This window comes from Pseudochaenichthys georgianus, chromosome 5 (genome assembly GCF_902827115.2).
Source record: "Pseudochaenichthys georgianus chromosome 5, fPseGeo1.2, whole genome shotgun sequence".
NCBI lineage: Eukaryota > Metazoa > Chordata > Actinopteri > Perciformes > Channichthyidae > Pseudochaenichthys > Pseudochaenichthys georgianus.
The window spans coordinates 8201507-8228792 of record NC_047507.1 but is presented as its reverse complement, the minus strand read 5'-3'; the positions used below and the strand labels follow the sequence as shown (position 1 = coordinate 8228792).

Sequence of the window (27286 nt, the reverse complement as noted above, 5' to 3'; positions counted from 1 at the left end):
TGTGTGTGTGTGTGTGTGTGTGTGTGTGGGGGGGTGTGTGTGGGGGGGTGTGTGTGGGGGTGTGGTTGTATAGTCTGACCGCTGCAGGAAGGAAAGACCTGCGGTATCTCTCCTATCATGTGTTACCTCATCAGGTGGAGGATAGTAACAGAACCGATTGATATTCAAATTAAAATCTTTAAGATCAAAGCTTTGAAATGCATTTCACTTGAAAGCACTTGACTGAAATGTAACCCCAAAAGGATGGTGACACAGAGGCGAAGTGACTCGTGTTTCTTTAGATTAAAGCCACTCACTTGCTCTTTCCTGTTGAACACAAACAGTGTGTGGATATCTGCATTAAAGTGGTGGCTGCTGCCTCTGTTTCACACCTATTCTCACAGGCCCTGGACAAGATGGAAAACGAGTGGTCGACAATATTCTTTGACGTGTTGCCCTACAAGGATACAGGCACCTACATCCTGAAGAGCCCAGATGAAGTCTCACAGCTGCTGGACGACCACAATGTCATGACGCAGAGCATGTCCTTCTCTCCCTTCAAAAAGTCCTTTGAGGCCCGTATCAACACCTGGGAGGGCAAAATCAGAATGACTCAGGTACACACACAAACACACCTATGGTCTTCTTGAGTATTGTATACTTATTATACAGTGTCTTATGTCGTGCTACTGCCCTCTTGTGGTTTCTGCAGGACGTGCTGGAGGAGTGGTTGACATGCCAACGCTCCTGGCTTTACTTGGAGCCCATCTTCAGCTCGGATGATATCACCCAGCAGCTGCCTGTGGAAGGAAAGAGATACCAGCAAATGGATCAAACGTGGAAAGCAGTCATGAAAAGTGCCTTTAAAAATCCAAAGGTCAGAGCACTTCATATGAAAGGTGAAAGCTTTAGTTTTTATACGGAGATGTTAAAGTGTGTGTTTATTTCTAGGTGATTGAGGTGTGCCCAGATTCTAGGCTACTTGAAAAACTGAAAAAGTGCAACGAACTGCTGGAGCAGGTCCAGAAGGGTCTTAGTGAATACTTGGAAACAAAAAGAGGCTCCTTCCCCAGGTAAGCCTTTTTTTAAAAGTGTCCTTATAAATTACTCTCAACTACGGATATTTGATATTAATTATGAGATGATTCAACATACCATTCCCCGGAGAGGGTCTGCGGTCATGTTCATTTGATATCAAAAGCTGAACAACATTAAAGGTGGGGTAGGTGGGGTAGGTTTGGGTAAGAAGTTATTTAACCAACAGGCAACAGTTTGTGAAGCTGGGAGAGTGTTGTTCTTCATATTTGGACATTACATGCGGTGACCCCCAGGGGTCAGTATTGGGGCCAAAACTATTTATTATGTATATTAATGAAATTTGCAATGTATCGACAGTACTCAAGTTTGTTTTGTTTGCTGATGACACCAATATATTTTGTTCTGGGGACAATGTACAGCTACTATTAGAAGAGATCACAGGTGAAATATGCAAACTAAAGTTATGGCTAAACAGTAATAAGTTATCATTAAACATGAATAAAACAACATTAATCATATTTGGAAATAGCAATACACTAGCATCCATTAAGATAGATGGGATTTTCATTGAGAGAGTTAAAGAACATAAATTCCTTGGAATCACAATTGATGAGAAACTGAGCTGGAAACCACATATAAAACATATTCATTCCAAAGTCTCAAGAAGTATTGCAATTTTAAACAAGGCAAAACAGATTCTTGATAAAAATTCTCTCTACATTCTTTACTGTTCATTGGTGTTACCTTATTTAAGTTACTGTGCAGAGGTTTGGGGCAGTAATTATAAAACTACAACACAATCCCTGTTTATTTTACAAAAAAGAGCAATAAGACTTATTACAAATGTCGGCTATAGGGATCATACAAACACATTATTCTTAGAGCTAAAATTATTAAAACTGTCAGATCTTGTTGAATTCCAAATTGCACAAATCATGTTTAAGGCAAAAAACATTCAATTACCTGGGAATATTCAGACATTGTTCAATGAAAGACAAGGGAATTATAATGTACGTGGTTCATTTACATTCACTAATGTTAGGGTGCGCACAACAAAGAGAAGTTTTTGTGTTTCTGTTTGTGGGGTGAAGATCTGGAACAATTTGAGTCAGGAGCTAAAGGGATGTCCAAACATCAAACTATTTAAAAAGAGGTATAAAGACACAATTCTCACAAGGTACAGGGAGGAAACTGCTAAACCATAACTGTTATTTTCTTGTTTTGTATTCAATTTATGAATTTATGTTTATGAATTTGTGTATATATATATTTATAGATATATAGAGACAATTCTCTTAACTTGCCTGTATATATTATATGAATGATTATATGAATTATTCGAGGTTAAGGTATTCATTTATATTGTATGTTAACGTATATTAAGATGTAAAAGGAAAAAAAAGGAAAAACAATAGGGAGAAGGGGTCGGATTAAATAAGTGTAAACTTCTTCCGACCCCTTTTCGGACGTGTAATTAGCTAAAGTTTTGTTGTTTATTGTTATCAGACAATGATACTACAGATTATTCAACTATTATTTAAATATTTCGTTTAGTTATTGCATTCATTTGTATAGTACTGTATCATGTCTGTATCATCTTTTGTTTCATTTGTATTTTCTTTGGTTTTACACGCTCGAAAAAAATAAATAAAACTAAACTAAAACTAAACTAGGTAATTCACTTCAGAAACACTTTTTGTTATATTCCATGGAATGCTCTTAACGTCCCGATAGCAATGAATAAATGAAATGCTTTGACAATAAATACATTACAAATATTTCATCTGTGGAAGCCGTGGCGATGTAAAAAGCACGACCAATCATTTGAGCCGGCCCGGCTAAAATAACTGGATGGCCTACCTGCCTGTCAGCCTTCCATCTGGGCACAAACTTATCTCGTGCCCTCATTGGTCATGTGCGCGTCCGTGTGTGTTGGAGGAGGGGCTCTGTGAGGAAGTCTGAAGGAAGGGGCAGATTTTTTTTGGCCTCGCACTTTCAAATTCTAGCGCACTCGAGCTGGTTTCTCCACTCGAGCTGGTTTCTCCATTCTTACCTACCCTACCTTTAAGTGGCAGAAGAAACTTGTTGGGTGTTGGGGGTAGCTGTGATACCAAAAACAAAAGAAGCAATGGCTTCTAATAACAATTAACAATAGATGATTTCTGACGCAAAAATGTGTTTCTATGCAAAATCACGAGATGCTTGGAACTAAACATTTCTAAATCTTTTCTTTGTAGGTTTTACTTCCTGTCAGACGATGAACTCCTGGAGATCCTGTCCCAGACCAGAGATCCTACTGCTGTTCAACCTCACTTGCGCAAATGCTTTGAAAACATTGCACGGGTTTGTTCCGATACATTATTACACGTATCATATGCTACTGAAATGTAAAATGCATATCACATAAAACTGAGACTTCTGTTGGTTCCCTCAGCTTCAATTCCAGTCAGATCTAAAGATCACACACATGTACTCTGGAGAGGGGGAGGAGGTGAAGCTGGCCCTGCCGGTGTATCCCACTGGGAATGTGGAGCATTGGCTCAGAGAGGTTGAGAAATCTATGAAGGCAACACTGAGTGATAACATTAACCGCTCACTCCAAGTTTACCCTGAGGTCCGACACCCTGACGCTCAAGTCGAACTTTTCCGATGTATTGCCTATTTCTAATTTGAAGGCATATTTCAATCGTTATTCTATAATCTGTGTGTGCTGTCTTGACTCTTCAGCAACCTCGTACAGAGTGGGTGTTGTCGTGGCCGGGTCAGGTGGTGATAGCCGGCTGTCAGGTCTTTTGGACTACGGAGGTGTCCGAGGCTTTGGAGCAAGGAGACTTAACGGAGCGCCTTTACCCCCAACTACAGACACAGGTATGGCCTTCATGTTAGACAGGCTTTTATAACACCCTTTGTTGCCTTTATTTGGCATCGGCTGATCTCCTCTCTCCTCTCCCCTCTCTCCCTCTCTCATCTCTCCTCTCTCCTCTCTCCTCTCTCCTCTCTCCTCTCCCCTCTCCCCCTCTCTCCTCTCTCCTCTCTCCTCTCCCCTCTCCCCTCCTCTCATCTCCTCTCCCCTCTCTCCCCTCTCCCCTCTCCCCTCTCCCCTCTCCCCTCTCCCCTCCTCTCCTCTCCCCTCTTCTCCCCTCCTCTCTCCTCTCTCTTCTCTCTCTCTCTCCCCTCTCCCCTCTCCCCTCTCCCCTCTCTCCTCTCTCCTCTCTCCTCTCCCCTCCTCTCCCCTCTCCCCTCCTCTCCCCTCTCCCCTCCCTTCTTCTCCCCTCCTCTCCCCTCTCTCTTCTCTCTCCTCTCTCCTCTCTCCTCTCTCCTCCCCTCTTCTCCCCTCCTCTCTCCTCTCTCCTCTCCCCTCTCCCCTCCTCTCTTCTCCCCTCCTCTCTCCTCTCTCTTCTCTCTCCTCTCCAGATACTTCACCTCTTCAGATTTGTACAATCTAATTGTAGAACGATAATAGAGCATAGGATGTTTTCCATTTCGGATTTAAAAAAAGGGAAATGAACTGAGATAAGGGTCTTTGAGGGAACTACACATTTTTCAAACTCTTAAGTGTTATCAAATTACATTTCCCAAAGGCCTCATAGAACAAAAAAAAGACTCTTTCAATTACAAAGATATCATAAATGATGTATGCCCAATAAGTCGGGTGTCAAGTCATTTCTTTATTTAATTACATGTCCAAGCATCTACACTCATTCATCTTTATAAGTATGTTGTTGAACTGTTGATGGATATTAAATTAAATAGTCCTGGAGTTCATCGCAGTTCAAATGTTTTGTTTTCTCCCAAATGTATTAAATATTTTGTATAAATCTTGCAAAAAAGTTATAACTTTAGGAGAGGTGCTTCTGAGCATTTGATAAAGGCTTTCCGTTGAGCTTCATAACCTTGATTGACATTCACAATATTTACAATCTATACTTTAAAAAGATTATTTTTTGTATTTGGTACTTTTTAAAGACTTGGAGTTCCTTATATAGTCTTGCAGAATTGAACATTATAAACATTTATACTCCCTATTGCATTGATCATTGTGCACACCACAGTCTGCTGACATCCTAAAGGCTTCCCCTCTTGTTTGTGAAGCTGGGCGACTTGGTGCAGCTGGTGAGAGGACCTCTGTCTAAGATGCAGCGGGCGGTGCTGTCTGCCCTCATCGTCATAGAGGTCCACGCTAAGGAGGTTGCAGCCAAACTGGTGGAGCAGCAGGTCTCCAGCATCAATGACTTTGAGTGGATCAGCCAGCTCAGGTTAGCTGTTTGTATTTTGAACTCTCTTTGGTTCGGTAACTCCTGACGTTGCGGTCCACTTTATCCGTCACAGCTTCTTTCCTGCGTTTCTAAAAGCCACTATAGAAGCAATTCAAAAAGATATGTCCAACACGTTATCCTTCCAGTTATTAGTTCATTCAAAGTCAAAACATGTCCAGCTTGTGATGCTGGATTGATGGTATGCTGCTCGTGTGGTTAATCAAAATAAAACAAAGTTATTTCCACACACATTCAACAAAGAAATGATGCATATACAAGATAAAAAACAGAAGAGGCATACCTCAAATAACATTACAGCAAACATGTATTTCTTTTTGCTGGATGATTACGGTTGAGAACTGTGTCTTATTGGCACACAGGTTGCCAAATATAGCCCTATAATTGGCAGGTGCTGTGGGAATTGTAGTCCTTTATCTTAATGGACTGCATTTGACTCCACTAGGTGGCAATATTATTCTCACAAAACTAGCTCTAACGCTACATGTGTGCAATACTGTGGATGCAGAATGAGAATGACACTGATGTGATTGTTTGTAGATATTACTGGACAAAAAATGACTTGTACATCCGGGCAGTGAATGCTGAGTTTTTGTACGGATACGAGTACCTTGGTAACTCCGGACGTCTGGTCATCACCCCGCTCACTGACAGGTAGGTGTAAAGTATAATGTGTTCTACTCTGTTTTGTATCGTTCTCCCTTTTAATACACCACTCCCTGCCCCTTCCAGATGCTACCTGACCCTAACAGGAGCTCTGCACCTGAAGTTCGGAGGGGCTCCTGCAGGTCCAGCAGGGACAGGGAAGACAGAAACCACTAAAGATCTGGGGAAGGCGCTGGCTATTCAGACCGTTGTGTTCAACTGCTCTGATCAGCTGGACTTCATTGCTATGGGCAAGCTTCTCAAAGGACTGGCCAGGTGAGAGGCGGTAACTAAAGTGTGAAAGAAAATCTGCAGTTAGTCACATTCATGGATGCCTTCTTGCCTTTCCCGCAGCTCCGGGGCCTGGGCATGCTTTGATGAGTTTAATCGTATTGATGTGGAGGTGTTGTCTGTTGTGGCGCAGCAGATCACCACCATTCAAAAGGCCCAAATGCAAAGGGTGAGAAGCTGATTCACGAGAAATGCATTTACTTTTCAACAGAGTGCTTGAGTTATGTATAAGTACAGTCTGTATGTACATATTGTATATACTGTATGTTGTATTTCTACTTCATTTAAAAAGACGTTTGTTTGTTTTGCTGTATTAGTTTGATATGTTTTATATTTTTGAGTTGAATAACCTTACAGTATATGTAAAAACCAACATAGGTTATCATGTTTCAGTCATCTGTTAAGCATTAAACATGGTATTATTGTTTTTTATTGTTATTACTAAACAGTTTAATATCATACATTGCTAGTTTTGACATTTGTAAATATTGTTTTATATAATTCCACACATAGAGGCAGCCTTTTTAATCCCGATAAAATGTCTGTCTAATGTGTGTGTGTTGTGTTTTCAGGCAGAGCGGTTCATGTTTGAGGGGGCAGAGATCCCTCTTGTCCAGTCCTGCGCCGTGTTCATCACCATGAATCCTGGGTACGCCGGGCGCACGGAGCTGCCTGACAATCTCAAGGTGTGAAAAGATCCTTTTGAATTCGCTGTGTCACACCAAAGATAAGCAGATGGGGGGTTAATCAGATGTTACATTCCACAGGCACTGTTTCGTCCCGTGGCGATGATGGTACCTGACTACGCTATGATTGCTGAGATCTCCTTGTACTCATTTGGCTTCAGTGATGCCAAAATCCTCTCCAAGAAGATCACCACCACCTTCAAGCTCTCCTCCGAACAGCTCAGCGCTCAGGTTTCGTATGGACTTGAAGAAGATCAGAATTTGGATCGGTTTAATGTCCAAATACATGTTATACAGTATATCCCAAGAAAAATGCGCTAATTTGAAAGGGAAATCGCTGTAGGTAATAATATACTTTGACTGACTTTTGCTCTTGTTTATATGAAGGATCATTATGACTTCGGTATGAGAGCAGTGAAGACTGTGATCTCAGCTGCTGGAAACCTCAAGAGAGAAAATCCTGATATGAACGAGGTATAAAATGTTTCTTCTGTTGATAATGGAAATAATGTTTAAGAAATATGACGCAAATATTAAAGGTGGGGTAGGTAAGTTTCAGAGACCGGCTCGAGTGCACTAAAATTTGAAAGTACACATCCGAAAAGAATCCGCCCCTTCCTTCAGACTTCCTTACAGAGCACCTCCTCCAACACACATGACCGCGCACATGACGTCAGCAGACTGGTGAAAGTGGCCGCCTGTTGCTGGCGAGTCATCGAAGTACTGCTGCAATGCACGCCCAATGACGGCACGCCCAATGAGGGCACGAGATACATTTGTGCGTGCACGAGATGGAAGGCTGACAGACAGGGCGGCAATGGTTGTACTTTTTACAGCGCTACGGCTTCCACAGATGACATTTTTTTATGGATTTTTTGTCAAAGCACTTAAGATATTCATTGCTATCGGGATGTTAAGAGCATTCCATGGAATATAACAACAAGAGTATCTCGAGACGGTTTCTGAAACTTACCTTCCCCACCTTTAAATGATTACAAAAAAAAATACCCCTCCTGTTAAATATCTCATTCTTCTGCAACCTCCCAGGAGCTGATCTGTCTGCGAGCCATTCAAGATGTCAACGTACCAAAGTTTTTACAGGACGACCTGAAGCTCTTCAACGGTATTGTGTCCGATCTTTTCCCAAAGACAAAACAGGAGCCAATCGACTACGGCACACTGGAGGAGTCCATGCGTGATGTCTGTACCAAGAAGAACCTCAAAGATGTGGATGGTTAGTGTTGCTGAAAGCACTGAAATTATGTTCTAAGTACCTATGACAACTATTAGGGCCACGGTAGGTCAAGAGCAAAGAGGAACATCTAAACTTCTGGGATTAAAGTGGAAATTATAAAAGAAAGCATTTGTGATATTATCTGAGATTATGAAGTCAAAATTTTCCTTTTTTATTCCTACTTTTAATCTAGGGATATTTTTGAGATTTTCCTCGTAGTATTATGTCCCTTCCACGGCTCCGTGATATATATATCTGTTGTATCTATAAAGGCTCTGATTTGTTGTCGAAGGTCCCTGTATTTTTAGGATGAGTATTTAAAAGTACTGTTGTGATTGCAGGGTTTATTTCTAAGTGCATTCAGCTGTATGAGACCACTGTGGTGAGACACGGCCTGATGTTGGTGGGACCCTCTGGATCCGGTAAAACCAAGGTGAGTCTTTAACTTGTTTACAGTTTAAATCACAGTCCTCCAACGTTGGAAATTATTTTAGTTTTTGCATGTAAGCATCACTGTTGTGTCTGACTGTTTGTCTGTGTTAGTGTTATGAGGTTCTAGGTGCGGCGATAACAGCTCTGAAGGGCCAGCCCTCTGTGAGCGGCGATGTGTACGAAGCGATTCAGATATATGTCCTCAACCCAAAGTCTATCACCATGGGACAGCTCTACGGGGAGTTTGACCTGCTCACACACGAGTGGTAAGTTATAATGTCTTCCTCAAAAACTACCAAAATAAACCTTTACAAATTCCAACATATACTATAAACAGACACACTTTTCTCCACCCCTACAGGACAGATGGCATCCTCTCCGCTGTTATCCGTGCAGGTGCATCATCCATGGACACTGTGAAAAAGTGGTATATGTTTGATGGGCCAGTGGACGCAGTTTGGATTGAGAACATGAACACTGTGCTCGATGACAACAAGAAACTGTGCCTCAGCTCGGGGGAAATCATCAAGCTCAGTGAGGTAAGGTTACCTTTTCACAGTCTTCATTTTGTCCCTGTTGCTAAACACACAATATACAATGGGTGTTTCTCAATGTTGAGGACGCTTCCTTCATAGGACATGTCTTCCGAGTCACTTTCTTCAGAAAACAAAGAATGGTGGAACAGGCTAACAGGTGTGCAGGTGTGCGTCATATGCGAGGCCCCGCCTTAAATGGAGCGTGATTTCTGCCAAACATTTGGAAATTGGTCCGTGCGCAAAGCATTGTGGGGATTTTAAGACCGCGGAGGATACACATGTACAGCCTCGAAATTTCGCGCTACGAAGGACGCCGGGCTCGGTAGAATTCCAAGGAGCCTGGACATTGGAACAGTCCTTTGGCGGGACTCAATGACGTAGCATCCTTGAAATAGTGGCTCTGGAGGTTCCTTCTTTGACATTTAGAAACACCCAATATGTACCATTTGTTCACAGTGCAGGGAAAAACAAAAAAATCACCAGGAAAAAAACATGAAAACATTTTTGCCACACAAAGTTAGAAAATGATCCTGACAAAACTTCATATTTAACTTTGAAAATAACCAAAAGAAAATGATCTTGTAAAAAAAAAATGTCATGTGTTTTTAAATCATAAAAACAGGTTTGGATTAGCCTAAGAAAATGGATCACAAAGATATTTGTTTCTCACTTGCCTCTAAGGACTTCCGTATCTGTCGTTTTGTGTTTTCTCCCTGCAGGTGATGACCATGATGTTTGAGGTGCAGGACTTAGCGGTGGCCTCCCCAGCCACAGTGTCTCGCTGCGGGATGGTCTACCTGGAGCCCAGCGTTCTGGGCCTCGTCCCTTTCACAGAGTGTTGGCTAAGACGAGTCCCTGAAGCCCTGAAACCGTTCACAAAGCAGCTCGAATCGCTTTTTGCCAGGTTCCTCCAGGTGAGAGACGGAGCTGAGAGACAGCAGCAGCAGGGAATCCAAAAGCTTTTCGTTATGACTGCATGCAGGGCCGTTTCTTCCTATAGGCCAGTAGGGGGCCCCCAAGCTGAAACTTCAGGTTCAGCCTCAATATATTTGGGGAGAATTAAAATGTCCCGTCTTTATTTGTAGACAGCCAAGTCCCCTCCTGTGTTCGGTGAAGCATTATATGCTTAAAAATCAAATGTAGGATACAAAACCAACTAAACTGCAACGATAGCAAAGCTGTGGCTTGTGTTTGGGGATCAATAAAGCCCAAATCATCGTTGGGCTGTCAGCCAATGAGTGACGTCTGAGGAAGATGAAAAATGTAAATTATACATTGTTGAAAAAATGCTGCATTTATTGACGTAGAGAAGCTTTATTGTTTACCTTTTTAATATAATTTGTTGTAAGTTTCAATTGCTTGGTTTTCGTGAAATCAGCCTGTTTTCCGCTTAAAGTGTAACAGATTGATGCATCGCCACAGATCCTCTTAAAGGCTTCGGAATCCCCCCATTTTAGTTAAAAAGCTAGGGCCCCCAAAAAGCTAGAAACGGCCCTGGCTGCATGTGTTTTAATTTTTCTGTGCTGTTACCCAGGACTCCATCACATTTGTCCGCACATCAGTAAAGGAGGTCATCACATCTCTGGACAGCAACCTCACCTGCAGTCTGCTTAAAGTTATGGACTGCTTCTTCAATCCCTTCAACATTAAAGAGGTGTGTGCAGCTTCTCTCTGTTAGATTAACACGCAACTTATCTTAACCATCAATTTCATGTTACCTGAGCAGTCATCAAGTCGTGAGTGTAAATTCATGTGCAGGAAGTTACTGATTTCACCTTGACAAAAGCCTTTCTGTTCTTTGTATAAGTGAAAAGTGTTGATTATGTTCTCCTCACCTATATAATAATGGGTACCACTTTACAATAAGACTACCCTCATAAAGGGTTTACGAATAGTTTGTAATTCATTTATTAATTAGGTTGTGAACACTTTATAAGTCATTAATAAGCTTTTATAAGACATGAGAGAAACAGGGCAACTGTGACCGGTTGCTTGCCAAATAGTGAGCCCACATTTTTCTGTACTGCTAAGTCTTATATTGGCTACTTAGCTTACTTTGTCTTCTTCCTCAGCCAGCATCCTTGGTATCTGTTGTTCACTGACTTGATTTTCGCTAGGTAGCCAATATAAGGCTTAGTCATCTTGCCAAATAGTGAGCCCACATTTATCTGTACTGCTAAAGCCTTATTAGAAATGGTAGTAACTCATTAATAAATGGTGATTTGTTTCAGACTTTACAATAAGGCTCCCTTTTGGCAACTATAAATGTTAGTAACTCATAAATAAATGGTCATAAGAGATGCCAAGAAACATCAAGATGGATGGGGGGGAATCAACTCAGTGAACAACAGATACCAAGGATGCTGACTGATGAAGAAGACAAAGTAAGCTTGGTAGCCAATATAAGACTTAGCAGTACAGATACATGTGGGCTCACTATTTGGCAAGATAACTAAGCCTTATATTGGCTACCTAGCTTACTTCATCTTGTTCATCAGCCAGCATCCTTGGTATCTGTTGTTCACTGAGTTGATTCTCGCTAAGTAGCCAATATAAGGCTTAGTCATCTTGCCAAATACTGAGCCTGTATATGAAAACTATGTTAGAACTGGTTTATAAACGGTTTTTAATGATTAATAAAGTGTTTACAACCTAATTATAAACCCTTTATGAATCCTTTATAAGGGTAGTCTTATTGTAAAGTGGTTCCGAATAATGTATTTCAGAATGAGAGGCCACCGCCCAAAAAGAAATTGGATCGTCTAAAGGAGCTGATTGAGCCTTGGTTCGTCTTCTCTCTGGTGTGGAGTGTGGGGGCCACGGGAGACGCAGCCAGCTGTAAGCGCTTCAGTGCCTGGCTCAAGGGGAAGATGGCAGAGGAAAAGGTGACAAGGACATCTCTGCTTTTGCATCCCAACACCAACATAGTTCAGAGGATTGTTTCTGACTAGAGGTATACAGTATTTTTGATTAATTTAAACATATTTGTCTCTCAGATTCAGCTATGCTTTCCAGAGGAGGCGCTGGTGTACGACTATCGGCTTGAGGATGCTGGCATTAGCAACTTTGAGGACGAGGATGAAACTGGGGAAAAAAAGGTAAACTTATTATGCGGTATCTTACCATAAAATGTTTCCAACATCCAAGACCATCACATGCATTTTTGTTTTTAACCAATTTGTCTTTTTGCATGTATATCCAGGTCCAGTGGGTCAGCTGGATGAAAAATGCAAAGAGTGTTGTAATTACCCCAGAGACCAATTATTCTGACATCATCGTTCCCACCGCTGACACAGTGAGGATATCTTTCCTCATGGATATGCTTTTGACCAATAAGAAACCTGTGAGTACTTAGATAGTAGTTGAGCTTTACGGGTGTGTCTACAAATACTGTAACTTTACAAATGAATTCAACACCGTATCACCTGATTATTTTATACTGATGCAATTATTGTATTATAGTAGTAGTAGTAGTAGTAGTAGTAGTAGTAGTAGTAGTAGTAGTAGTAGTAGTAGTAGTAGCAGCAGTAATAGTAGTAGCAATAGTAGTAGTAGTAGTAGTAGTAGTAGTAGTAGTAGCAGCAGCAGCAGCAGCAGCAGCAGCAGCAGCAGCAGCAGCAGCAGCAGCAGCAGCAGCAGCAGTAGTAGTAGTAATAGTAGTAGTAATAATAGTAGTAATAGCAATAGTAGTAGTAATAATAGTAGTAGCAGCAGTTGTCGTAGTAGTAGTAGTAGCAGCAACAGCAGTAGTAGTAGTAGTAATAATAGTAGTAGTAGTAATAGCAATAGTAGTAGTAATAATAGTAGTAGTAGTAGTAGTAGTAGTAGTAGCAGCAGCAGCAGCAGCAGCAGTAGTAGTAGTAGTAGTAATAATAGTAGTAGTAGTAGTAATAGCAATAGTAGTAGTAATAATAGTAGTAGCAGCAGTTGTCGTAGTAGTAGTAGTAGCAGCAGTAGTAGTAATAATAGTAGTAGCAATAGCAATAGTAGTAGTAGTAGTAGTAGTAGTAGTAGTAGTAGTAGTAGTAGTAGTAGTAGTAGTAGTAGTAGTGTAAGCGAAACTTCTGTAGCAATGGAGAGTCCGGACTCAGAGAGACACGAGGAGAGTTGGAGCTTTGATGTCAAACACTGATGGTGTATTACAAGTATCGGCCGGAGGATTCACATCACAAGTCACAGCAGCCAGAGGTTCTGACTGCCCCGGAGAGTTGCCACATCAATTCTGCCGAGCCTCTCTCTCGATAGACCTTTTTAACTAGTTTACAGAGGGTTAATCAACATATTGGGGGAGATAACGTAAACATCTGGGAACACTGGAGATAGCCCAACATCTGGAGACACTGAATCACTTGTCTGACTCTTAGGCTCGAAGCCAGCGTTCTCACAATCATAAACCATCTGTGACCGAGAGTTGCCCGGTCATAAACTGGGAATATCAACAATAGCTGAGGCCTCCCATTCCTTAAGACAGATAACAGGTTGGTCATAAAGGTCAAAGGGCAAAAAGGTTAGATATCTTAAGAGTAAAGGAGAATTATTCCCTCACAAGTAGTAGTAGTAGTATTAGCAATAGTAGTAGTAGCAGCAGCAGCAGCAGCAGCAGCAGCAGCAGCAGCAGCAGCAGCAGCAGCAGTAGGAGCAGGAGTAGGAGTAGGAGTAGGAGTAGGAGTAGGAGTAGGAGTAGGAGTAGGAGTAGGAGTAGTACTGAATCACATTTGCTGTCGCTTATGGCTCGGGGTCATCTACACCCCGAGAAGGATGTGTTCCAGGTGTCCCACAACAATAACTATCTCTCACCGAGAGTTGCCCGGTCACAAACTGGTAACAACAACAACTTGCTAGGGCAGCCCCTCCTTAAGGGAGATAACGGCTGCTCAAGGTTGGTCAGCTGCGTCAGAGGGCGAAGGAGGACATGCAGGGCAAATTATTCCCCAACATGTATCACCTGATTATTTTATACTGATGCAATTATTGTAATACATTCTTTGATTTCAATTCTTATATTTGTCCCTGTGTGTGATCCAGGTGCTCTGTATTGGGCCGACTGGCACTGGAAAGACTCTGACAATGTCCGACAAGCTGCTGAAGAACATGCCCTCTCAATTCATCACACACTTCGTCATGTTCTCTGCACGCACCTCGGCCAATCAGACTCAGGACTATATTGACAGTAAATTAGACAAAAGGTATGCCAGATCTACTATTGTGTATATAACTTAACAACGAAAACTAGTTGTCAGCCACCATTTCATTGGTGTGTGTGTGTGTCAGGCGGAAAGGAGTGTTTGGACCTCCAATAGGAAAGCACTTCATCTTGTTCATTGATGACCTGAACATGCCCATGTTGGAGACCTATGGCGCTCAGCCTCCTATTGAGCTGCTGAGGCAGTGGATGGACCACGGAGGCTGGTACGACAGGAAACAGATAGGTGAGAATACTGGAGGCCTTTTCCCATCATGGGTTCCTTTACTTTTGATTTTCATTGTTGCCTATCGCACTAACAGTACATTGCTCTAGAGTGTTTCTTCATGTCTTAATGATCCGTTATGGGAAGATAATGTGTTTGGTTATGTGTGTTAGTATGTGTAACCATCTCACTATCTATTCATTGCTAATCCTGCATACTACTGGACACATCAGCCTAATACATTGTTCTCTCTTTCTCATTTATGAAAACCTATATCATTGACTTTTGTATAATGTTACTGACTGCTGGCATCTCTTCAGATTGAGCTTCTTTGTTGTTTTCCTGTCTTTTCTGAACAGGGACATTCAGGCAAATAGTGGACATCAATTTTGCCTGTGCCATGGGACCCCCAGGCGGAGGCCGAAACCCCATCACCCAACGCTTCACACGCCACTTCAACTTCTTGTCCTTCACTGAAATGGACGATGCCAGCAAGAAAACTATTTTCTCCACCATTCTGGGCGGTTGGATGAGTGAGTTGGGGGTTCTCTCGTTAGTGACTACAAACATTAGTCTGTGCAAAAATAATTACAACAGTTTCTAACTTAATCTTTGTGCTTTTTACAGATGGATGTATGAGTAAGAGAGAACCAGGCAGTAAGTCAGGGACAGAGAGAACATAATTAGATTAGGAGTGTAGAGTGTCAGTTATAATCAGTTAGTATATGAGGCGATACAAAACTAAAATGTCTGACTAATTGTCATTTTAAGCCATAATATACATAACGCTAATTTAAAAGGCACACTTGAAAACAACAAGTGTTGACCAGAGTTTGTGGATGTGTCTTCTGATAAAATATTGTCTCGAAATCCAGTTAATAGATTTTCATATTATTAATATAAAACATATATAAAACAGCTTTTAGTTATTATGCCCCAACAATTTGGAACAAACTGTTCGTGCACGTCCGCCGAAACACTTCCTATTTTTAAATCCCGACTAAAGACGCACCTATTTGCCGCTGCTTTTAATTGAGCTGCCCATACTCACACTATAGTATGCCTTTTCAGTCATCTATTCTGTACGTGCTGTGTTTATTTATTTCATTACCTTTGCTTATTATGCCTGTTTTTAAATGCCTTTTTAATAATGTATTTGTGCTGTATTTGTTCTTAAATGTTGTTTGCTTTGAATCGCCACGTGCTGAAAAGTGCTATATAAATAAAATTGCCTTGCCATGCCTAATATTATCCCTTCTATACTGCAATTCTTTCCATCAGGACCTGTGCCAGCCATCCAGCCTCTGAATGAGCCTCTCGTAGACGCTACAATCCGAGTCTACTCCACCATCACCTCCCAGCTCCTCCCGACTCCAGCCAAGTCCCATTACACCTTCAACCTCAGAGACCTGTCCAAAGTCTTCCAGGGCATCCTCATGGCTGAGGCTGGGATGATCGAGGTAGTCAGATGATCTAACAGAATCTAATTCATTTGACAGAACAACATTGCAATTGTTGAAAAATCCGGTACCACTTTACAATAAGACTACCCTTATAAAGGATTCATAAAGGTTTATAATTAGGTTGTAAACACTTTATTAATCATTAAGAACCATTTATTAACCAGTTCTAACATACAGTAGTGTTCATACATCGACACAGGCTCACTATTTGGCAAGATGACTAAGTCTTCTATTGGCTACCCACCTTGCACTTTATATGTCGTTGCTGCTATATTGTATTACCATGTCATAAATATTTGTGTATGCTGCTCTTGCTCTTTTGCACCTTTTGCATATCATTCATGTATTTAGTTTTTGCTATGTTTGTAAAATGTAAATTTCTTAAATGTTTTATGTGGGACTGTGGATGGAAATTAGCTCAAAGCTAAATCTGGCACTGTTACGCTTGACACATTTTAATGTTTTGAGTGTTCATTACTGTGCATTGTCCCTGCCAAACAAATCATTAAATGAAATGAAAGTTACTACCATTTCTAATAAGGCTTAGCAGTACAGATAAATGTGGGCTCACTATTTGGCAAGCAACCGGTCACAGTTGCCCTGTTTCTCTCATGTCTTATAAAAGCTTATTCATGATTTATAAAGTGTTCACAACCTAATTAATAAATGAATTACAAACTATTCATTAACCCTTTATAAGGGTAGTCTAATTATAAAGTGGTACCGGAAATTCTTTCAGCTTTAGTCACTTTATCTATTAAGTACTTACAAATGTAATTTATTTGGAAGCAGTGGGCTGAATGGCTAAGGCAACACATATAAGCCTGGCTAGATTAATCACGTATCAAGTTGGAGGGAAAATGTCTTTTAAAAGGATTGAAAGTATATCTTGCATACACATCATAAAATTAGTTTACTTTGGTGCTTTTTAGGACAAATTGCAGCTGTTGCGGCTGTGGTACCATGAAAGCTGTCGGATTTTCCGAGACCGCCTGGTGTGTGCTGAAGACGTGGACTGGTTCAACAGGCTCCTCAAAGACTGCATTCAGGACTTTGACTGCAACTTTGAGGAGGCCGTGCCCTGCCAGCCGGTTCTGTACGGAGATTTCATGATTCCTGGAGCCGACCCCAAAGTCTACACACTCATAGAAGATATGGAACAGGTCAGTGGTGCTAACATGGATGTATAATAAGAACTGGATACAGCGTGGGAGGCTGGGTCTCGTTCTTTCCTATGAGAGCTGCTCATTGGCGCATGAGGACAAAACGGCCCACCTTTTGAGAGAGCGAAACGTCACAGATTACCCGTCATGCCTGGCTGTCAGAGCAGAAGTACCCGTATGTGCGCTCATAGAGCATGCGCAGTTGAGTTACCCCTTAAGCCCCGCCCCCCGAGCTCCCACTCTCAGATGCGCGTTCATAATGCCGAGGAAAATAACTCTCAGAATAACGTTATTAGCACATTTTACAACTTGATGACCTAATGTTTTTAATAAGGGCTATACAAATGTTCATACTGGGTAGTTTATTTGGTAATCCAACGATTTACAGACGTCTCTTTCCCAATGTTAGTCAATGGGAAAAATATTTCCGGGCCCAGGGACATCACGGACTGAGACGGAAGTTGCAGTACCGCCGTTTGGACACAACGAATATTTTCCTCAGAGTCCGGGGCGCTCCCTGCGGGCTTGGTGCTAACAGAGGATGGCACTATTATTTATCCTTTTGCATCCCTTTTAGAAAGTAGCTCTGATGTTCCTTTTGAAAAACAGCCGTAAAACCATTTATTTTGACTTAATTACACTTTCAAAGTGTCAACAGTCAAATGTATCCACCATCAGTAGTGATCATGTTATTTTTTGGGTGGATTTTAAACCTTTAAATGTTTGTTTATGTGATGGTACAGTTAAAAAACATCAACATTTAAATGTAAAAATATTTGCAAAATATTTTCATGAAATCTTCATTTTTTGTGCACGGTCGATTTTTTTGTTGTCCCATTTTAACTTAATTAGGTGTATTTTACTTTGTGCTTTGTGTGTTTTTACCCCCCAATAATATTTCCATCTTACTTCATTAAAGTTTAGTATATACTTTACCAAAATGTTTGATTTGTTCTCCCTTACATTTGATTATTTAGTTGGCGAAAGTGATGGAAAAATATATGGAAGACTACAACCAATTCAGTACCACCAAGATGAAGCTGGTGCTCTTCATGGACGCCATTGAGCACGTGTGCCGCATCAGCCGCATCCTGCGCCAGCCTCTGGGCAACGCCCTGCTGCTCGGGGTGGGAGGGAGCGGGCGCCAGTCCCTCACTAAGCTGGCATCACATATGTGAGATTTACACACAATCTTACAACTCACATGCCAACATCAGGCTGTTTTATTCCCCACGTATCTGCTTGTTAAAGGGATCCAACTGCTGGTTTTCAGTCATTTCTGATCTTTTGTTTCCAAAGCCTCCACGCATTTTGGGATTAATCCATGAATGTTCTGCTTAATAGACAGCTGGTTCCATTTAGTGAAGTTCACTGTTTAAAATTGAAATTGTTCATCGATAGATACACTAAAAACAATCCACACTCAGTTCCAGAGATTTATGCAATTCTTTGTAATATTTTGGGGTGGGAAAGTATCTATGATTGATCAACCATTAATCAAACACACATTACTGCTAATATGCTTAACTTCAGTATGCCCCAATAAGTATCTTGTGGCCCACTCCTCACAGTACGTTTGTCCACATTCAGTTCAGATTACGAGTGTTTCCAGATTGAGCTGTCGAAGAACTACGGTCAGACAGAGTGGAGAGATGATCTTAAAAGTATAATGCTGAAAGCCGGCCTTGAGAATCAACAGATCACCTTCCTCTTTGTGGACACACAGGTACAATATATTATCACCTTCCACGGTATACTGCATGTGTACAGTCAATAAATATCATCCCTGACACATACACTGTACTGTAACGTTGTGCGAGGAATGCTGTTGAATCAATGCTCACCAGACCCATTCGTCCGAATAGATAAAGAGTGAGTCATTCCTGGAGGATATCAACAACATTCTGAACTCCGGGGATGTTCCCAACCTGTATGCGTCGGATGAGCAGGAGCGCATCCTGGCAGCCATGAAGCCAGTGGTGGAGGAACTAGGCCAGCAGCTGACTAAACCCAACCTCATGGCCGCCTACATCAGGAGGGTCCGCAGCAACATCCACACTGTCCTCTGCATGAGGTTAGTCATTCAGATTACATAGTTACATTGACTTTGTAAAGAGATTCTGAAAGCTTCAGGAAAAAAGATTCGCTCACTTTTTGTCAGAAAATGAGCTGATCAGATTTTGGCCACTTTATGATGTCATAAAGTTGTTTTGGCTTGAGTAACCATTAGCCAATCACCAACCAAGGTAACCCCCCCCCTTATCACCTGAATCTCCTCCTAGAGCACCATTGTATTCTTTGTAACCAAATCTCCCTCAGAGGAGCGTGGGGAGGGGCTCCTTATTTTCATCTAAAGTATCAGACAGAGAATCAGCACTTTAGAAACAGGGCTGAAACAGAGGGGATTATGGGTAATGCTGCAATGATCTGTTTGGTGTTTGGAGCAAAGCACTTCAGAGACATGTTTTGTATATATCTGAGACCTGTAATATATTGATGAAAAACAGTATAATATGGGAGCTTTAATATGTGTTCTTCTTACTCATCATTTCCTCTCCTTCCTCTGCAGTCCTATGGGTGAGGTGTTTCGTGCACGGCTGAGGCAGTTTCCCTCCCTGGTGACATGTTGCACCATAGACTGGTTCAGCGCCTGGCCGGAGGAGGCTCTGCAGGCTGTGGCTACATCGTTCCTCAATGAGCTGCCTGAGCTAGACGTCAGCCCCACAGCCATGAGGGGACTGGTGAGCATGCTGCGTGTGTGTCAGTGGGATTTATTGATAAGTTTGAAGGTTTTTCGTAACATACATTCAAAAAAATATTTTCTTGAATATAAAATTGATCAAGAAAACATAGAAACAAATCTCACCGTCATTCATAATGTGTCGACAGTTTGCACAGCATTTGACAAGGATGGGGAAAAATCACCCAAACAAATGCGCAAATGTAGTTTTATACCTTTGTCAAATAAATAGGGAATATAGTTTGTCTGCAGAGAAAATAAACTACAATCAAAAATCAAACCGCACTGAAATAACTTTTTACTAAGCACACGCTCAACAATGAACCCTTTTGCAGACATTGATGTGTGTGGAGATCCACCAGATGGTAGCCAGGAAGTGTGATCAGTACCTGGCCGAGCTTTCCAGGTACAACTACGTCACCCCCAAGAGCTACCTGGAGCTGCTGAAAATCTTCTCAGATCTCATTGTGCGCAAGAAGCAAGAACTGTGCAGTGCTCGTCAGCGCATGAAGACCGGCCTAGACAAGGCAAGGCGCTGAAACAAAGGCAGTAAACAGCAATAGAAAATACATTTGTTTTTGTGTACTTATGATGAATAAGCGTTTCTGTCATCCCATAGCTCCTCAGCACAGCAGATGATGTGAGTAAGATGCAGGAAGAGCTGGGGACGATGAGACCACTTTTGGAGGAGGCCACCAGGGACACTGAAGTCACCATGGAGACCATCAAAGTAAGGGAATTAAGACTTAGGGTGTCAAACTCAAGGCCCGGGGGCCAAATCCGGCCCGCGACTTCATTTTCTGCGGCCCCATAGAGCTTGCAAAGAATATAATATGTTTATTATACGGTTACATGGCGATTTACAGAAGCACGTTGCCCATAAACTACATGTCCCACAATGCATCTCGAATTTGACTTTTTTTCTCAGAATTTGCATTTTTTTTCAAAATGTCACTTTTTTATTTTGCTTTTATTTTGAAATCGTTTTGTGACATTCTCACTGAAAAGACTTGCAATTATTTGTCCTAGACTTCTGATTTCAGACGTAGTTAATTATTAAGTTATTACCCTATCTGATATTAATCCAATGCAGAGGCAATGATGTAATATAATACATTATTTTATATATATTAAATATTTATATATGTATTTTGATATAGTCTTGAAGTTATAACCATAATGCAAATGTGGCCCGCGATTAAATAGAGTTTGACACCCCTGACTTAGAGCCATACTAAAGTCTTATAGTCTCTAAAGTAAAAAACAGAACGTTTTTTTCTTCATGGTTTGTGTGTATATCTGCATGAGCCTGTTTTTTGGAAAACTTACCCTTCAGTGTGATTTATGCTCTACCTTGCCAGATAGACACGGTAGTTGCAGAGGATACCCGGAAGTTGGTGCAAGCGGAGGAAGCCAAGGCCTCAGCGAAAGCTCGTTTTGCAGGAGCCATTGCTGCGGATGCCCAGAAAGACTTGGACCTGGCTCTGCCCGCCCTCGACTCTGCGCTCAACAGCCTCAAGTCCCTCAACAAGAACGATATCACTGAGGTCAGGGATTTAAATGATGGTCAGTTGAACATATTCCTGAAATAGTATTACATATGTAGAAAATAACCTTTTTGTCCATAGGTGCGAGGCATGCAGCGCCCTCCCCAGGGGGTGAAGCTGGTTATGGAGGCAGTGTGCATCATGAAGGGCATCAAACCCAAAAGGGTACCTGGAGAGAAGCCTGGCACCAAGGTGGACGACTACTGGGAGGTTGGTAAGGGTCAGCTTCAAGACCCTGGCAAGTTTCTGGAGAGCCTCTTTAACTTTGATAAGGTAAGGCTCCTAGCTAGTACAGTTATTGCCAAGTCGTTGTTTGTACAGTATATGTTGTCATTAGTACTTCTAACGAACATTATTTTAGTATCTTTTAGATTTTATTTCAGTACCTAAAGTTCTCAAAAACGTCAGTGTTCAATTCCGATTTGGTTATTTCCTGTTTAGGAGATGTATTCATTTTCTGCTCACAATCATTCTGCAGGAAAACATCCCAGAGAGCGTGATCAGTTTAGTCCAGCCCTACATAGATAACGAGGAGTTCCAGCCAGCCAACATTGCCAAAGTTTCCAAAGCCTGTACCTCTATTTGCCAGTGGGTGCGAGCCATGCATATATATCACTTTGTTTCCAGGGGTGTGGAAGTTAAGAGGGTAAGAACTGAAATCCACATTTGAGCCATGAGGTCATCGATGTAAGACACCACTTTAACATTAAATATGTAAATATTCACAGACAGCCCTCAAGGAGGCCTCGGAGGACTTAGCAGCCACGCAGCTCATCCTGGATGACGCCAATGAAAAGCTGGCGGTGGTTGAGGGCGGCATTGCCACTTTGCAGGCCAAGTACCAGGCCTGTGTGGCCAAGAAAGACGAGCTGGACCAAAAATATCAACTGTGTGAGGCCCGCCTCATCCGAGCAGACAAGGTCAGAAGGAGGGACAAGATACGCTAAGACTTCCCTGTTCCCCAGGGGGCAATTTAGAATTACACCAGCAGGTGGTTAGGAACAGGATACTGTCTCTGTACTTAGTGTCATATTGTCTATACATATTTAACTCGTTTTTGTATTGGTAGTTGAATAATAAACTGGCTTTGATTTCCTCAGCTTATTGGTGGACTGGCAGATGAGAAGGTGCGTTGGAAGGAAACAGTGCTAAATCTGGAGTACATGGTCAATAATGTGGCCGGCGATGTGCTTCTGTCTGCTGGATACCTCGCATACCTGGGACCCTTCACTGTAAGTATGTGTGAATACATATCACAAAGTATGTTAAAGGTAGGGTAGGTAAGAATGGAGAAACCAGCTCGAGTGCGCTAGAATTTGAAAGTACGCAGCTGAAAACATCGGCCCCTTCCTTCAGACTTCCTCACAGAGCCCCTCCTCCAACACACATGAACGCGCACATGACCAATGAGGGCACGAGATAAGTCTGTGCACAGATGAAAGGCTGACAGGCAGGTAGGCCATCCAGTTACTTTAGCCGGCTCAGATGATTGGTCGTGCTTTTTACAGCGCTACGGCTTCCACAGATGACATTTTTTTATATATTTATTGTCAAAGCATTTCAGATATTCATTGCTATCGGGACGTTAAGAGCATTCCATGGAATATAACAAAAAGTGTTTCTGAAGTGAACTACCTACCCCACCTTCAAATGTCATGCTTTTCTGGTGGAGAGAAAAAGTACAACTTTAGTTTTTGCTCTTCTAGACTTATGTTAAATAATCAGGTACATTATTGTTAAATATTGTTGAAAGAATTGCAATGCATTATCGGTAGGTTATTATTGTGTCACTGTTTGTCTGCCTGTCGTGTAACTTGCTGCTGTTAAATACCAACCACCTATGTGCAATATGTGCTAGATATGCAATATATATAGATGCCGTTAATAACTGTAATATACACCTGGCTGCTAAATATATATAGACATTTTTATTGATTGGGATAAACCCCTTGAGATGCACCATCTCGTTTTCAAGGGGGTCCCGACAACAGCAACAACTTACAGACATCCATAAACAAAAAGACAAAATGCAAAACATGACACACAAGACAAACCACATACAGTCTGTTAAGTACAATTCAAGCAATGCATTACAATTTGAGACAGTCAAGCAAATCAGTTTCCTAAGAACTGTTACAGGATGTGTATTTTTTTAAATGATGTAACTAAATGCATGTCACATATTTAACATTATGTAACACTAACCTGTCTGTGGCTCTTTCCTGCTGTAACTACGCACATTTCCCCTCCGTGGGACTAATAAAGGGATTCTGATTCTGTTCCGGTTCCCAATCAGTGCAGCACTATTGTGTGACTTTGATCAGTATTGTTTTTATGCTTAGGGAGAGTACAGGGCAGCCATGGCAGAGGAGTGGCTGCAGTGTTTCAAAAAGCTCAATGTTCCACACACTGCCGAACCAAACCTGATCAACACCTTCGGAGACCCGGTCAAGATCCGCTCGTGGCAGGTCGGAACAAGATTTTGTGTTAACTATTGATTTTTTAAATATATTTTTCGGGGCCAGTGAGCTGACTTCACTTAATGGTCATTTACCTTTTCTGTCATCGTACCTTGTCATTTTAATGTGCACAGATATCAGGTCTGCCCAAGGATAACCTCTCAGTGGAGAACGGTGTGATCACCCAGTACTGTCTGCGCTGGCCTTTATTCATCGATCCTCAGGGACAAGCCAACACTTGGATCAAAAACATGGTACGGTCTCTTATCTGTGTACTGATCCGACCATCACTGCAGAGGGTGCCAGTGAGACAAGAAGAGATAGAAAGCAGCTGTGTCTAGATTTAAAATAGCAGAGTATCAAATGCAGATGTTAAATATATTATTGTACTGGTTTCAGTAAATATGTGTACACATTACCCTGAACTCCTTGTGATAGCTTCTCAGTGTCTGTATTTAATCCTCTGTTTATTCAGACCTGCTTCTTGTTGTCCCCCAGGAGAAGGACAGTAGGTTGGAGGTCATTAAGTTAAGTGACCGGGACTTCCTCCGCAGTCTTGAGAACGCCATTCGCTTTGGGAAACCCTGCCTCTTGGAGAATATAGGAGAGGAGTTGGATCCTGCCCTAGAGCCTGTCTTGCTGCAACAAGTTAATACATACCCAGACAAGAATCTCTTGTGCAAATATCCACGATCCACCATTCACTGGGCTGATGATACACTTTCTTTGGCCCATAGACGTTTGTGCAGAGAGGCAGCACCATGCTGAAGCTGGGGGACACAGTCATCCCTTACCAACAAGGCTTCAAGATGTACATCACCACCAAGCTGCCTAACCCACACTACTCTCCAGAGGTGGCCACCAAAGTCACCCTCATTAACTTCACCCTGTCACCAAGGTAACACATGTTATAAACCCAAAAAGGCAAAATCCAGTTCGTTTAAATTAAGCTATATTTAATTTTTTGTAGATTTACCATTTTGATTAGTTATCATCTCATTTTACTTAGCTACTTCCAGGTCTAACAAGTCTCATGTCTTGCCCTAATTGACACTGCATCCAAAATACACATGTGGTGTAATTATTGCAATTTTACAAGTGCAAGCATGTATTAGTAGGTAACATGATTTGTTCTGGCGCCGGGTCTGCCCTAATGCCAAAGTAACTGTTTGATGTCTATGTCTGGACCGCTGCGTAAAAAGGAGGGTTTCTGCCCCGTTACTTCTCCGCTGTTTTTCTTGTCCCAGTTCGAAAAGCAAACTGCATGCAGTTTGCTTTTCGGCCCCAACTGTATACAGTTAAATCGACCGGACTTCTTTCTGAAGATGTGAGCATCCTTTAACAACGGTCAATAAGTCTTGACAGCGGTCTGTCTGTTCGGTATTAACAACGTGTCACGTGTTCTGAATTGACCAATCAGAATCGAGGTATTCAACGAAGCCATGTAATAAGCACTGTTAGTTAATGTTAATTATTTTCCAATACATTTTAATAATGTATTTTATTTATTTGTATTTTATTTATTTTTACTTAGTTGTCATTTTGGATTCAACTGGGGAGGGGATGATTGAGGTGTTAAGAGGGTAGTTCTGACAGGGGGGAAAAGTCAAATGGAACGAAAAACTGTTTCAATTGTAACACTGTTTGTATCTGTACTTCAATAAAATAATATAATATACAAAATAAATAAATGTATAAATATATAATAATAATCCTTTTTTAAATTGTAATTTTTTTCCGATTGCCTTGATGAGTCTATAATTATTTGTATTTATTTTTGACAAAGACATAGTCCTTTGTTTCTGGGATAAAGTCATTCAGCATTAAAACTGAAGAAGAACTTAAAATAGCTTATCAATGATCAAAGAATCTATGTAAAAGAGACCAAAACCACCACTGAGATAACTATTCGACTCAGAGGGGCAGCCCTGATTAGATAAATCTGTAAATTACCAGCCGTCCTCATAGTTGATATCTGTGAAGAGGCGCTGGTAGTCCTGGTTGGTGTAGTTCATGGTGGGTGTGGAGATGAACACGTGGTCGCTTGGCCAGGCTTTGGTGGGCAGCATCCAGGGATTAGTGGGCTTCATCCTCTGGCTCTCGCGGATCTTGAGGATGGAAATCATCGGGATGCCGTCATTTTCTCCTGCAACAAGTCCAGGAATAGGAGAGGTTTTAAAAATAAAATATGAACGTTTTATAAGACAACATTTCTGATAGCATTGTCTTATTTATGGCAGTATATAGCATTTGTATTCTATTTTAAGTGATTTGTGATGTTGCAAGTCTGTCATCATCTTTTTGGGCGGTAGTAAGTCAGTCTTTAGAGACTTGAATTTCCCCTTGTTGAATTAAATACTGTGAGTGTTGCACGGCCAGATACGGCTCAGCTGACTCAGATAAGAAAATATATGATACATTATGAAGTGATATGCCGCGGACTGTACTTAATGTTTATTCTGATCCGGTTACTTATGTTGTGGCAGATATTTAAGTAAGCTTTCTTAAACGCTAATGTTATAATAGTCAGATTGCTCTGAAGATGGAGGTGATATTCTATTAATGTTCACGTTCACACAGTCGGTGATTTTTGCCGGCCGTCTTCCTGCAACGGCAGCTTTTCTGTATTTCCTTTCTCCTGTAATATGACTTGATCGTTTTAAACTCCCGCACACTTGCCCCTTTCACACCAACGCGTGTTCAGCTCCGGGTCGGAGCTGGAGCCTGAAAAGTACCGTTTTTTTCCTGTTCACACCGCAGAGGCGCCGCCTCTTAGCTCCGGAATCCGGTTAACTTCCAGCTCCAAAGAATTGTCGGCCTAGAGGCAAGAGCTTCGGAGCTAAGAGGCGGCGTCGCTTACGTCTCTCTTACGTCTCTCTTACGTCGAGGCGGGGGCAGGGGCAGGGGCATGGGCGGGATCAACCTCCTGATACAACAACAAGATGCCTGCGTTTTATCCAGTTTGTACACAACGATGGAAAACCTCAAACTGAATAAATAGCAGTGGCCTTCCATTTCGTTTTGTAGAGGGATAATCAAAGCGAACAGTGCTTCAATACAATCGGCCATTGTTGTTGTTGTTGATGTGAGGGATTTCCGCACGGTTTGGATTTTATGAAGCAGGCACGTAAACGGTGACGTTCATGACGCAGCAGCGGCAGCTCTGGGCGGTGTGAACAGAGCGGGAGCAGAAAAGGGAAACCGGAGCTGAACCAGAAAAGCTCCCGCTCGGAGCTAGAAAGGGAAAAGCGCTGGTGTGAAAGCCGCAACTGAGCTCTGATTGGTCAGCAGGCAGTGTGTTATGTATGTGTCACATCAGGTGTGACTGTGCCTTTAAGATGGCACTGGGAGTTTTGGGATGTGTGAACCGGATACAGTTGTGTTGTTGTGG

The 27286-nt window shown here is 41.8% G+C and overlaps 1 protein-coding gene across 1 annotated transcript in view; it reads left to right on the top strand.

Annotated features, from left to right (window-relative positions):
* Positions 1-24797, top strand: part of LOC117447248 (dynein axonemal heavy chain 1-like) — a 35694-nt gene extending 10897 nt beyond the window's left edge. The window contains exons 21-63 of the mRNA XM_071203259.1: positions 384-596; positions 692-856; positions 931-1052; positions 3255-3360; positions 3452-3631; positions 3745-3885; positions 5110-5273; positions 5832-5945; positions 6024-6212; positions 6291-6396; positions 6800-6913; positions 6995-7144; positions 7301-7387; positions 7961-8147; positions 8489-8580; positions 8691-8845; positions 8941-9118; positions 9835-10029; positions 10650-10769; positions 11842-12000; positions 12112-12213; positions 12318-12458; positions 14141-14301; positions 14387-14544; positions 14883-15056; positions 15151-15180; positions 15805-15983; positions 16919-17149; positions 18127-18323; positions 18740-18875; positions 19015-19223; positions 19719-19890; positions 20225-20416; positions 20509-20619; positions 21251-21436; positions 21518-21709; positions 21915-22082; positions 22165-22356; positions 22537-22668; positions 23779-23904; positions 24030-24149; positions 24394-24543; positions 24633-24797. Coding sequence (XP_071059360.1) covers positions 384-596; positions 692-856; positions 931-1052; positions 3255-3360; positions 3452-3631; positions 3745-3885; positions 5110-5273; positions 5832-5945; positions 6024-6212; positions 6291-6396; positions 6800-6913; positions 6995-7144; positions 7301-7387; positions 7961-8147; positions 8489-8580; positions 8691-8845; positions 8941-9118; positions 9835-10029; positions 10650-10769; positions 11842-12000; positions 12112-12213; positions 12318-12458; positions 14141-14301; positions 14387-14544; positions 14883-15056; positions 15151-15180; positions 15805-15983; positions 16919-17149; positions 18127-18323; positions 18740-18875; positions 19015-19223; positions 19719-19890; positions 20225-20416; positions 20509-20619; positions 21251-21436; positions 21518-21709; positions 21915-22082; positions 22165-22356; positions 22537-22668; positions 23779-23904; positions 24030-24149; positions 24394-24543; positions 24633-24797 — 6561 coding nt within the window. The remainder of the gene's footprint in view (positions 1-383; positions 597-691; positions 857-930; positions 1053-3254; positions 3361-3451; positions 3632-3744; positions 3886-5109; positions 5274-5831; positions 5946-6023; positions 6213-6290; positions 6397-6799; positions 6914-6994; positions 7145-7300; positions 7388-7960; positions 8148-8488; positions 8581-8690; positions 8846-8940; positions 9119-9834; positions 10030-10649; positions 10770-11841; positions 12001-12111; positions 12214-12317; positions 12459-14140; positions 14302-14386; positions 14545-14882; positions 15057-15150; positions 15181-15804; positions 15984-16918; positions 17150-18126; positions 18324-18739; positions 18876-19014; positions 19224-19718; positions 19891-20224; positions 20417-20508; positions 20620-21250; positions 21437-21517; positions 21710-21914; positions 22083-22164; positions 22357-22536; positions 22669-23778; positions 23905-24029; positions 24150-24393; positions 24544-24632) is intronic.
* Positions 24798-27286: the final 2489 nt, after the last annotated feature.